Genomic DNA, 12,983 nt, shown 5'->3' on the forward strand with positions numbered 1-12,983 from the left:
GTGTTCAATCTTTTCTACCTTAAGAAATTCACTAGCACTAATGTATGTTAGTGGACATGGGAAGAATGTTTGGACTTAACCAAAATAAGACTTATTTTTGTCTTCAAACATATGGCTTTTCACCCCAGGAAGACGTAGAAGAAATAAAGAACCCACCAAGATAAGCAAATATAACAGGATAGGGTAGGATATGCTCACTCAGTTTGGTTTTGAATAATAATCAAAGTAGAAAAGAGGAGCACAATTTTACTTCGAAAAATAGCACTGCAAATCAGTTTTGATGTGGAGAGAGGAATCATTAAAATACTTTAATATGGTAAAATGCTAATCATCACAATTATTAATTAAAAGTAACTTAAAATCTCTCATTGGCTTCATAAGCACAACTAGAATTTTTAAATCTGTATTATTAATTATTGTTGTTAATCTGAGGTTTAAAACCTGATCCTCTTTTGGGAGACTAAGTGTCAGGATAGGCGAATTTTAAAATGTGCCTAGGGGCGCCTGGGTAGCGCAGTCGTTAAGCGTCTGCCTTCGGCTCAGGGCGTGATCCCGGCGTTCCGGGATCGAGTCCCACATCGGGCTCCTCCGCTGGGAGCCTGCTTCTTCCTCTCCCACTCCTCTGCTGTGTTCCCTCTCTCGCTGGCTGTCTCTCTGTCACATAAATAAATAAAATCTTTTAAAAAAGTGCCTAAAACCTGAGACCTACCAAATGGAAGTTGGCTTTTTTTCCTTCCACCTTGCCAGATCGCTCATTTCGTCATTAAGAAATGCAACTGACATGCCAGGCAAGAGAAATATACACTAAGTTTCAGATCATTTCTTTTTATAAATTTGTATTCCAGTCAGATGGGGAATACTTTGATCTCAATATGTACCTCATGGATGTTAAGAGTCTAGACTCGTTGTAATGACTAAGGTAAAAATAAGATATTTTTTCCCCCGTTCATCTACAAAAAAACTATAAAAACTAGCACAAGCTCAACTATTGTATCTAAATAGAGAAGACTAAATAAAATACAGAGCAGACAGTTCGTTCCATCCCTAGTTTTTTTCATTATACCTTTTGAAATAATTTGTATATACCTTTTAAATAATTTCAAGTGCCACAAAAAATAATGTTAATAGCTCAAAATCAAAAGTTAAAAAAAAAACCCTAAGTATAATTTTTTAAAATCTTTTTCTCCTCAAGCGTTTTACGATGGGATAATGAGACAGATGTCTCTCAGCTGGAAGGACATTTTGACATTGTTATGTGTGCTGACTGGTAAGTACATAAAAATCATAAAACTCCTGTTAGGAAAAATAGCTTTGCTGGAGTAATTGGGCTGTGCTGCTTTGCTGACGGCTAAGCAAAGTCAACAAATGAAGCACAAAGCCACCTTAACCTCAACAAATTAATATTCATCTCCATGTGACAGTTATAAGGTAGTCTTCTATCACACAGTAACTTCTACCACATTATTTCCCAAAGATTGATTTTGAGAAGCATTTCCATTTTCTGGAATTGCCTCTGTTTCATGCTTGACGTATCAGTAAATGGACGACTTAGGCAAATTGCAAATAATTATGGCTCGGAGAGGAATAGTCTGGAGAAAAAGGAGTTTATCAACACAAACAGCTCAATTAGCTTACTTCTTAGGAGAGATCTGACTATTGATATAAGGGAATATATGTGTATGTGTGTACACACACGTATATGCTCCGACAAATACACGTATTTGGGCAATGTCTTTGGGGAAATATCTTTTCTTAAAATGTATGTTTGCTATCTAAAATTCCAGTGTCTTCAATTAAGATATTTAATTATACACAAAACAGGAATTATAACATTACATTTTATTGTTATGCAAATAACATTAAAATCTCTGTCAGGTGCCTGCTTTTTAAAAATAATTTACATTAGATATTTTGTCTTCTCGTTTGGCTCAGTCTACTTATTGTTAATGAAGTCTGATCCCAAGTTACAGGATAAATATGTATCAAACCTTTTAATTATTTCAAATAATCTTAGGTATTTTCTTCATGCATGTTGAATAGTAACTATTTCGGCATATGGAAACATTGACAGTTCAAAAGTATTTTCCCTGTTAAGAGTAAGATCTTATTTGTAGTTTCATTATGTTTTTATGACACTAGAGATTTGAAAACACAAGTCTGGATTCTGAAGAAGTTCTGTTTTATTGATCAACCTAGTTATAAGATCCAGAACCTGCAGAAGACTTTCCCTAGAAGGGAGTTAAATCAAATTTTCAGGCGGTCATTATTATCATTATTTTAAATAAGACTTTCAGTAGGTAACTCGTCTATGTAAGTGATTGGAATCAGATTTGCTTTCTTTTTTTCTTCTGAAGAGTATTTCTCAATGGAAAAATAAATATTCTGTTCTATTTCTACCTGAGATTTTCCAGCTTTCCATGGCCCTTTTAGTGTCTTTCAAAAGAGAGAGAGACAGATTTTGGACTAATCATTGATATTGTGCCTAATGTTACATCCCTCATCTAATCAAAAATAAGGAGCTAAAACCTCACCATATGATTTGAGCAAGTAATTTAGTAAATGCCTCTCCTCACCAAATATGAGAAAGGATCCTCCAGGTTTCATTGCACAGATGAAGATAATGCTGGCAGGCTTAGATCAGATTAAGCCTGAAAGTCAGATCAGAGGGAAGGAGGGCAGCATCTTCTTGGAGGTGTAGACAGGGGTCACACACGTGGGCTCCAGATATGTGGAGAAAGTCCGGTCTGGCCAGGAGATTGAGAGTTAAATGTGTCTTTCACATAAATATCAGAACAGCCTGGCTTCGTCAGACCTTGTGTTATGGACACTCACACTATGTCGTCCTATGTGTACCAGAGAGACAAGCAGAGGAAGTAGGATTTAAGCTCTTTTCTGATTCATGTTCTCAGGTTAAAAATAGCCACACAACATGTTTGAGAAATAGTCCTTTTTCCCTAGCGAACAACAGGGTCACGTACAGCTGATATCCATAATGCATATTCAGTGAAGGCTTTCATTACAAATACAGAACATAGTACAGTGTTAGACGGACACGCACACACACACACACACACACACACACACACATCTAGTAGCTATGTGAGAATTTACGGATTCAAATGAACTCAGTACGCCAAGTTTTATTTATAAATGGCTTTCCTATGCGTGAGGTGTTAAGTTGGGTTTTTTCCCCCTGGTGTTGTAAGTGCCAGAATGTCAGCCTGTTTATAATTTCCCATTTGTAAATGGGAAACATTAAGCTACTCTCACTGCAATGCTGATATTATTTCCAAAAGAAATGCTTTGGTAATGGTCTCTCTGCATATTCACAGGGATGGGTAAGCTGCTTAGAAACTTAGAAAGCACAGTGATATTTGCAATATGCATGTCATGCCCAGAGCAGTGAAGCCCACGCTCTGGGAGCTCTTTATGTCCTGTTGGTTTGGTGTTTCTCTGTCAGTTATTATGGGGGTGCTGCTTCTAGGGACAGGCAGGCAGACCATGCTTCCTTTTTTTTTTTTTTCCTTTACAGTGTCACGGGGCGGGGGCGGGGGGGCTCTCTTTAGACACTGCCTCCAGGATGAAACCTGAAATACTCAGTGGCAGAAATTGGTGCCACACATAAATAGATCACACTGTCTCACACCACCCTTTGGTTATTGTCAGTCAATGAGATCTGGATTAGGCCATAGGAATACGAAGCAAGAGTTGGAGTTCAAATATTAGGTACATGGATTAAATTCCTTATTGAAGCATTTCCAGCAAGGGTGGCATTGTCTGATTCCCTGAATAGCTAACCAGTGGTCCTGCTTGATCCCATTTACATGAAAACAAGCTCTATTCACAAACCTATTCCAAACCCACATTGTGGTTCAAGTAAAATGCACATGATTACAAGAGCGGGTGATATGTTTATGTTTTTAAATCATTCATATATTCATATATTTACATTCAAACATTCATAAGCCCGTGGGCTATGGGGGAAATAACTTATTTCCCAGAAGACAGTCTCCTTAGTTCACATCTACATGTAGGAGCTCCACCAGATTATAAAATAAAGAGGCAAGCTGTGAAAGCTAGTCATTATTTCACCGTTCAGCATTTTTGACAATGAAATATAGTTTCATGGTTCAACAGTTCCTAAATAACTTGTAAAATGTCGACTTTGAAATAAACAGAAGGAAAAATCGAGGTACAGCCACACCTGCAAAAGGATGCTGTTGACAAACATCAAAATATTAGAATATTTAACCACAGAAGGAAAAAAAAAACCTGCCTGTTAAGTTCTTTGGTTGACTTACTTAACATCTAATTTCATATAGGAGTTCCTTTCTGCTGGAATGCCGTGCAGCCCGGTCCTTTCTGAGTTTAGAATAGCAAGTGATTGTTAATTTTCAGCCTGCCTTTCCAGACTCCTGTTCAATCACAATAATCTAAGAGTCTGGAAGTAAGTTGGGTTTTTTTGTTTTTTTTTAATCCAAGGAACACTTTCAGTGAGTGTTTGATGGTTTTCCAGTTTATCGTAGCTCTGCAAAAGTAAACACGATTATATTCATTAGGATTCTCTAAAGGCTTGGAAAGCAAGTCTGACATGGCACCCATAGCCTAATGGCATTGAGCTATGCCATGTCGGCATGCACAGTCTGAGACTTTGCGGAGAAATGGGGGAAGGTTACACCACTTCACTGACTCTCTTAGCATTTTTACACTGACTAGGTACCATGGATCATTTCTATTTTCTATTATTCTACATGATGAAAGAAGTTTGGTTTTTAAGGTATTCTTCTGGAAGAATTTTTTTTTTCTTCTCAAAACAGTCTCTACAATTTCTTCGTTTTCTTCCAGGTGCTGTGATCATGGCTAGTTCTAGGTCACAGCCTTTAGACCTGAAAAACTCTTTCACACAAAGGCAGCCAGCCCTTTCACCCCATACCAAACACTCAGTGCCGAAGAAGATAAACAAGCTGCCAAAGATCTGGCACCCTCTGTGGCAGCCCCAGGGGAGATCAGACCCCCGTCGGTCCCAGCTCCACAGCACTCAGTTGGTAAATACTGTTAGAGGAAAGGAAAATCTAAAACAGTGAATTTAACTTAGCACATTTCACCTTCAAGATGACATAGAGGCCTCCTTTCTGTGGATACTGGCCGAGAAATGCCTCCTTGTCGGCTACGCGAGTTAATTTCCCTATGAGTGGAGTGGTAGATGCTCTGTGCTCTGCGTAAAACTCTGACCGATTGTAAGGGAGGTGGTGGAAACGGCCCGGCACCTTTCGTTTGTCATGAAATCTGTGATTCAGATCCATGGAACAGAGCGAGAGTTGATGCCACAAGTGCGTTATATAGGGGGCTGCGTGTGTGTTTTAATAGCCAAACTAGACGGACTGTCGATGTATTTTGATCAGTAACTGAAGGGAGAGTTGAAATGGTATCTCCATTCCAATCAGTGACCCACTCAGCCTTTTTTAAATAGATCCACTTAAGCTACTGTTGTTCTCTGAGCCCATTAGGACTTATTTAAGGGGTGAATTTTCCAGAGATTATGTATCACTCCTACTAAAGCACATTGAAATTGCTCATATGACATATCCTACAAAGCATTATAAATTCTGCATCAGAGCTAAGTAGAACGGGGAGCTTGCTTGGAATAAAGACTTATTAGAGAATGGTAAGAATTACTTTAGGGAAGTTTGATTTGGAAGGATGGAGTAGACAACATCTCCATTCAAATAAGTGTGTTTGGAATGGGTGCTTGGGTGGTATGTCACATTCTCCAGTGAGCTGCAATGTTAATATCTTTGTCACGTCACCAACAATGAGTAAAAATAGCACTGTATCAGGTTATGTTTTAAGCTCCGTTTTTAAGGGGCCAATTATTTATTTCTGACAACCTTACCAGCACCCAGGGTGCACAGGTTTAAACCGAAGAGGGGTCTTTTGCTTAATGTTATATATTCCAGCTAGCCAGGTCTCCAGTGGACCTGAGTAACCGACAGATATTTTCCTACAGTGATAGTCTTCTTAAAAAACAAAACCAGGGGCGCCTGGGTGGCTCAGTCGTTAAGCGTCTGCCTTCGGCTCAGGGCGTGATCCCGGCGTTCTGGGATCAAGCCCCACATCAGGCTCCTCCGCTGGGAGCCTGCTTCTTCCTCTCCCACTCCCCCTGCCTGTGTTCCCTCTCTCGCTGGCTGTCTCTCTCTCTCTCAAATGAATAAATAAAATCTTAAAAAAAAAAAAAAACCCCAGAGGGGCACCTCGCTGGCTCAGTCGGTAGAGCACGTGACTCTTGATCTCAGGGTTGTGAGTTCAAGCCCCATGTTGGGTGTAGAGATTACTTAAAAGTAAAATGTTAAAAAAAAAAAAAAGCAGAATGCTTAATTATCAAAATTTAATTTCTTATCACCTCACTAAACAGTGAGGTATATAGTCCTGAAAACTTTAAAAAGCACTTAGATAGAATTTGATTCCTTTCTTATCAACCCTTAGTGACTATTAATCACTGATGAGTATGACTTACAGGCAAATTTTTGTAGCATTTGAATTAGATATATTCTGCATCCTAAGATTTAAGTATTGTTTAATGGAATGATAGGAAAAATTTCCCCTGGCACATCATCAGGTTATCCTGACTGATGGGTGGAGTGGGATAAGGTTCCCATTCTAGACATGATTTCTAGCTCCTCTTAAAAGGATTCTGTTTCCATTGTTCCAAGTGTCCTTTATAGAAGAACCTTCTACTGAACAAGCCGTGGTGAAACCCAAGCACTGACTTCTTGGCAACTTCTCATAAACTGTTCTCCCCACTCCTCTTTCTCAAATGAGAGAGTTGGAAGAGAACCTAATTGGTGAGACAACCTACCCAAGTGTTGATTCTTCCTAACAATACATGTAAAGGAGTGTGTACACCCTGCTTTAAGTCATTGAAACCAACACCCTACATAGGCTACTCGATTTCAAGGACCATGTTGATCTGCGAGTCAGGCAGTGAGCAGAACATATGGGCTTCCTTCCGGGTGTATATGCTGTGCTAGCATTTGCAGTGTGTAAATGAATAGAGACCGGAAGCTCCTTGCGGATGGGAACTTTGTTTTTTTCCCTAGCTTGTCTCCAGTGCCTAAAACGGCCCATAGCTTGTAGTAGGTGTTCCACTAATATTTGTCAGCTAATGTATATTATTGATTTGATGCCCACCACAGCCGTGTAAATGGGCCTTTACTGACCAGGAAACTGAGGCCTTGTGTGAAGGCCACACATAGCAGAAAGGTCAGAGTCAGGGTGCCGTTAAACCGTGCCTGTAGTGTGACTCCACACAGCAGCCCTCCTACTGACAGCTCATCGCCCGCCTTTGCTCAGAGAAGGTTAAGAATAAGGGGTACTTACTCATGTTATGTGAAGAGCAGGGAGACCAAATCAGAGAGGCCCACAGCAAGTTGTAGCATTAGAAATGGGGGGGGGCTCCACCTAGGCCCCTCATGCGACGGCTGAGGCACAAGGCTTCTCAGTGCTCTAACCCACAAGTCCCAGACAAGGGAAATCTGCCCCAAGTTTCCAAGATGAGGCCTGGTGAAGACAGGCTCAGATGGACCCAGCCAGAGGGGTGACAGAGCATAACAGAAATTCTCAAAGGACCATAGGAGAAAAATGAAAATCACAGTGAACTGGAAAAAAAATCAACATGAAGGTCAAGGGAGAACCACCCAGAGTTGCCATGGTCTCTGTGATACTTAACCCAAATCTGTTCTTAGTTCTCGGCCCTGCTTACTCCTGGGTCACTGGTTGAGTCTGACCTCAGTGCTGCTCCTGGCCACTAAAAATCATCACCACCTGGGATCTGTTCCGTGGTTTGGGCATCGTAGGGCTGGTGTTAGTTTCTGGAGGGTGACCTCACAATACCCTCCTTGGGCTCATGGCCCAGGTCTACAGAAACTGGGCTCTAATGACAGGAAGTGTTTCATCTCAACCAGATGATTCCACAAACAGCAGCTTAGACATTGTCCCTTTAACATTAACACATGGCACAGTCGTGTGTGAATCCTGGCCAATTGCATGTTGATGACTTGGCTTTGGTCAGATCACACTGACCACAATCTTTTTTTCTTCCAGTGAGACACTTGAATGGAAGGAAACAATTTCTCCCTTTTTGGTGTTGAGTAAACATGTGTAATTAGCCTTGTACTTACCTCCATTAGTATCATTAGACTTGGAAACCCAGTTTAATCTGGATTCTGCTCTCTTCTCAATGTCAGCCTGTTTCTGGACCAGTACAGAGCCAGCCTTGTTGATGCAATAAAGAGATTACTCCAGCCCAGAGTAAGTATGTTTCTATTTTCTCCTGAACACTGGCTTCAGAATAATTAGTCTGTGCACAAAGATGGAGAGAGTAATGGAATGGTAGGATTAATGTCATGTAATACTTTAATACTTATTATGTCCAACTTCAATTGGGTCTTCTGATCTATCAGATTCTTTCCTAATCATAACTAGGAAACTTCTTACCCTTGGCCTTCTGATAAGGAACACAGTGGGTAGTAAAATAAATGAAACCGCTTCAAAGATAGTATGAGATTATTTTTATCAAAGAATTTCTTGAGTCTTTTCCTTTGATAACAATATCTTCGTATTAAAGTAGAAGTATGATATTGAAAGTTTTCTGTTGACTTCTGTCATTTTAAATCCCTTCAATGGTAACCTTTGTCATTGGGTATTTATTTATTGCAAAAGAATTTTTTTTCTTTTTCTTTCTGTTTATATCAAAGAAAAAGGACTTCAGATGAATCTGTATATTAAAAGTTCTTTGCTTTTAAAGGAAGCCATTATTTACATATTATAAACATTAGGTCACAATGAAGCCAAGCATGGCATAAAATATTGTGCACATTTTTACATTTATATACCCATTTATGCCTGTGAGTAAATTACAGAGTTTGTAGCCACTCTTATTTTGTTGGGCTGTTACACTAAGCTAGGAGGTCCTGCAGCCTAACCGGAGAGTTAATATACATCTATTTAAAGTAAGAAAACGAGTTTAAAGCTCATGCATTTAAAAAAAAAAATCTTATAAGTATGTAAGACTCTTGCTGTGCCATAGGAATTTAAAATAGGTTAACAATGTTCATGTAGTCTAAGACAGAAACTCATATTTATCTGAGAAAGGACTGCATTGTGTGTGTGTGTGTGTGTAAAGTATTTTCTGAAGTTTTGTTTTGAAAGTCTTCTTCAGAAGGTTTACTCTAGTCTTCTGACCTCAGTGAGACTTATAGACTAATACTTTTCAATCTTTCTTTTATATCTTTTTCACATTGAAGGTTCCCAGAGCAATTTGATAATCGTCCTTTGCCTTACACTGTTGCTTTTTATTTTGTTATCTCTGTATAGCTCAGAAACTTTAAATAGGCCTCTCAGAGGAGTAACCACAGCTTGGTAAGTGGTAATCAATTAAATTAAATTGGCCTTCTCAATTCCCCCTGTGAGGTGGGTAGCAGGACTTGAGGCAAGGAAGGGGCATGCTCAATTCCCCCTGTGAGGTGGGTAGCAGGACTTGAGGCAAGGAAGGGGCATGCTCCGAGCTATTGATGGCTGCAGCCATGGTTGAGTGCGCAGCCCAAGTTGAGGGTAGAAGAAGGAATTGGGGGCCTCTTCATCCCCTCTGTTAGCCTTGGGTGATTCTTGTGAGCATTTGCAAGGTCAGGATTTTCAGAGAGGGCACAGAGATTCTTGGGTGTAAAGGCCACTGTGAAAAATGTATCATACATAGATACAATGCTTTCAAGGACTCCTGGATCTCACACAGCACAAACAGTACTTCACCAACACCCTCCAAAGCCTATTTGTGGCAAATACGCCATTTTGCAGAAATTTGCATGGTTTGCCTAGGATCCACTGTAAATCACTCGAAAGATTTACAATAGAGAACTGTCCAGGCTGTGAATAGTCCTAAATGCAGATTGGACTGGAATCTCTAGCAGCTCTCCTGTATCCTTTATTAACCCTGAGCCTTGCCTGAAGTGTGGCTCCACATGGCCGCCCTCCTAGTGACAGCTGATACTCACCCTTATCCGGGAGAAGGATGAGGCAGGGCTCTGGGGTAGGTGGTACTTGCTCATTCTATGTGAGGAGCGGGGAGGCCGTCAGAGGGTCCTGCCTGAACTGCAGCATTCGAAATGGGAGTAGACGCCCACGCTTGGGCCCCTCGTGGGATGGCTGAGGCACAAGGCTGCCAGGTATTCTAGCCTAGGGTGTCGGAGACCCCCTGTAAGAGAAGAGCTCCAAGCTGTGAGCGGCACATGGATATCCTGAAATGACTGCTCAGGAACCTCATCCCCATTGGGAGCTCTGGAGAGGCAGAGCGCTTGCACTCCCAGGGCCTCTACCAGGTGGGCCATAGAAGGGTCACACAGGCTCGGCAGTGACCACCAGCAGCTCCATCTCCCATGTCAGTGGGCAGAAGGGTTCCCAGAGCTGCAGGTAACCAGAGCAAAAACTGAACCCTTCCCCTTCTAAGCTCTCAGGACTGGCTGTTCTGCTTCCAGAGGCTCTCCCCCTGCTAGTGTCTGCATTGTGGAACTCACAGTCCAAGACTAAGGTAACCTTCAAGGCTTACTCCATTACAGTTAGAGCTGCTTTTACCGTTCTCTTGAGCCCAAGACGACTCCTCCGTGGTCTGTGGCCCTGGTGCTGTAGGTGCCACAGGAGGCCCACAAAGAAACAACTCGAGGGGCTGCATTGGTGGATCCTGAGTTCTTGGTGAGTCAAGGCTCGGCGAGTTCAATGGGAGATACAGCACGTTCTCAGGGTGCTCTCCAGCCAAATGCTTCAGGTTCACAGGAGGGCCCAAGTGTCTGCAGGTAGTGTGGGGGGTGAAAGAGTCAGAAATATCTGCATACAAAACCCAAGTCGGCTCTCGCGATCAAGGCTCTCTGAGTCTGAGTTTCATTACATCAGGGTGGGGGAGGAATAAGTCCTACCTCTGGGCTGATGTAAAATAGTTACCTACGTAAATGCCTAGCACCGCGCCTGGCACACAAGACGCACTCCAGAATGAAAACTGCTTCTGATTTACTGTTGCCTTGGCTTGTCAGGGTTAATCCACATGAGACATTGGTCCAAAGGGACCTTGGCCTGGCTGACAGGAGGGCCGAACTCCAGTCCGCAATAGCACTACCAGGCTCTGGAACTACCTCTCTCACCCTGTTTTCTCCTAAACCCTCCTCATGGAGGGAAGGTATGCTTGGACCTTGGACTCTGAAAGCTTAAGGTTCAGATCTGGACTCTGCCACTTACTGGGCTCATCTCATGAAGCCTCTGTTCCCCATTGTAAAATGGGGAGGGAACAAGCCAGTGCATCGGAAAGCTTTAGCACCTAACTGGCTCTGAATCAGTATTAGCTCTTGTCACCTTGAAGAAGACCCAGAGAGGCTTTCTGACCGTGATGCATACAGAATACAGGAGGCATCTTCCTTGCAGAAATGCTGGTGGGAGAGGGGACACCGTTCTCTGAACACAAACTTTGGTGACTTCTGTACACAGCTGGCCATGCTGCGTGTTCGCTGCACCCATGTTCTGCATGCCTGCATCAGCTCCCTTACTGGTCCCAGGAGGACTGCCTACCTGGATGGCTATGACACTTTTTACTGCAGACAGAGCGGGAGGAGAGAGATTACTGCTAGCAGGCAAGAACAAGAGGTTTCAGGTGGCAGGCTGTGGGAACTCTGCCATTTTGGGGTGTGTGGTTGCTCGATGTCAGCTAAGACAAATCAGTGGTCTGGAGTCATGCAACCCAGTCGCAAAAAAAGGTAGATGGAGAGGAGGAATTTTCCTGCTTTTCTGTTCTTGTAACGGGGTCATGAGTGAGGGGGACAGACTCCAGAGAAAGCCTAGCCACCAAGGTGGCTCCTGGCTTGGCTTAGGTCCTCAGCCAGATGGGCACCTGTGGCTCCAGAGTCACTACAGGAAGCCCCAAATTTCAGCAGGAAGTGTTTGCCACCGGCCCCAAATGGAAACTTTCCTCGACTTATTGGTTGAGAGTAGCTGTGAAACACTTGACTCCTGCCAGCATACTACAAGGAACTCTCTAGCAAACTCAAAAGGTAAAAAAGAAAGAATAGATACTAAAAAGGAATGAAGTCAGCAAAATTTACTTATTCCAAGAAGCAACGTTTCCCCACCACCCCTCCAGCGCCCCCCCCAACATTTTCCCGTGTTGCTGATGATTGACAGGTGACCCCCTGCTGTTGTGTTCTTTAAAGAACATCAGCACTGTCTGATATCAGAGGGCCAGAATGTAATTTAAAATACAGCCATGGCAACCTGCAAGTTGAACTTTAGCCTGGAAATGACAACCAACAAATAGTATCCACTAGTATTCCTCTGAAATGGCTTTCGGTGCAGGGAAGGATGCCAAGCCAGCTAGACAGTGCAAATTTACTCAGAACCACAAAGAGATGGATGGAGAAGCAGTGTTGGCAGCTCTCCAGCTGGTTGCTGGTCACCAATTGTCAAGCATTCAAAAACATCACCTTGGAATTCATTTAACCTTTAGAAACTGGCCCGAACCAACTGCCACATTCCTGGAGTCCCACCTGTATGCAAGGAGTGACTTTTTAAAATCCAACATCTCTGCACACATCTATACAAGCCTCTGTTTTTGCTTATATCAGGGAAATGCCTTGTTAGCGTGGGCTCAGGGCAGTGAACGGAGATGGTGCTAGTGGGCCCCTCTGTTCCTGTCCGCTTGCTGGGTCCGAGGCTCAACAAACCCTCCCTTGTTCGTGGTGAGAATCCATGTTCAGCCACACCTGCCTCTCGAGGTCGTGGGAATAGAGAGTCCCCAGATGGTTTTAAGACCCTCAGGGCAGGGGGCTAGAAGTTCCAGCTAGGTCTAGTTCTTCCCTGAAATCTACCGAGGTGCTTATTCAGCATGCATGGTACTGAGTCTCTGCCCCCAAAGAATTTATAATCTGATTGTGGAAATGTACCACACACACATG

General features: G+C 42.5%; 1 protein-coding gene across 3 annotated transcripts in view; it reads left to right on the forward strand.

Annotated features, from left to right (window-relative positions):
- The window catches only part of CAMKMT (calmodulin-lysine N-methyltransferase), a 386,188-nt gene that overhangs the window by 361,201 nt on the left and 12,004 nt on the right, over nt 1-12,983 (forward strand). For 2 of the 3 annotated variants that reach the window (XM_002912408.4, XM_034659072.1), the window contains 2 exons: nt 1,193-1,267; nt 8,244-8,307. In XM_002912408.4, the coding sequence (XP_002912454.1) occupies nt 1,193-1,267; nt 8,244-8,307 (139 nt within the window). The remainder of the gene's footprint in view (nt 1-1,192; nt 1,268-8,243; nt 8,308-12,983) is intronic. The other variant, XM_019809592.2, reaches the window with a different exon arrangement.

Source organism: Ailuropoda melanoleuca, chromosome 4 (genome assembly GCF_002007445.2).
Source record: "Ailuropoda melanoleuca isolate Jingjing chromosome 4, ASM200744v2, whole genome shotgun sequence".
NCBI classification, from domain to species: Eukaryota; Metazoa; Chordata; class Mammalia; order Carnivora; family Ursidae; genus Ailuropoda; species Ailuropoda melanoleuca.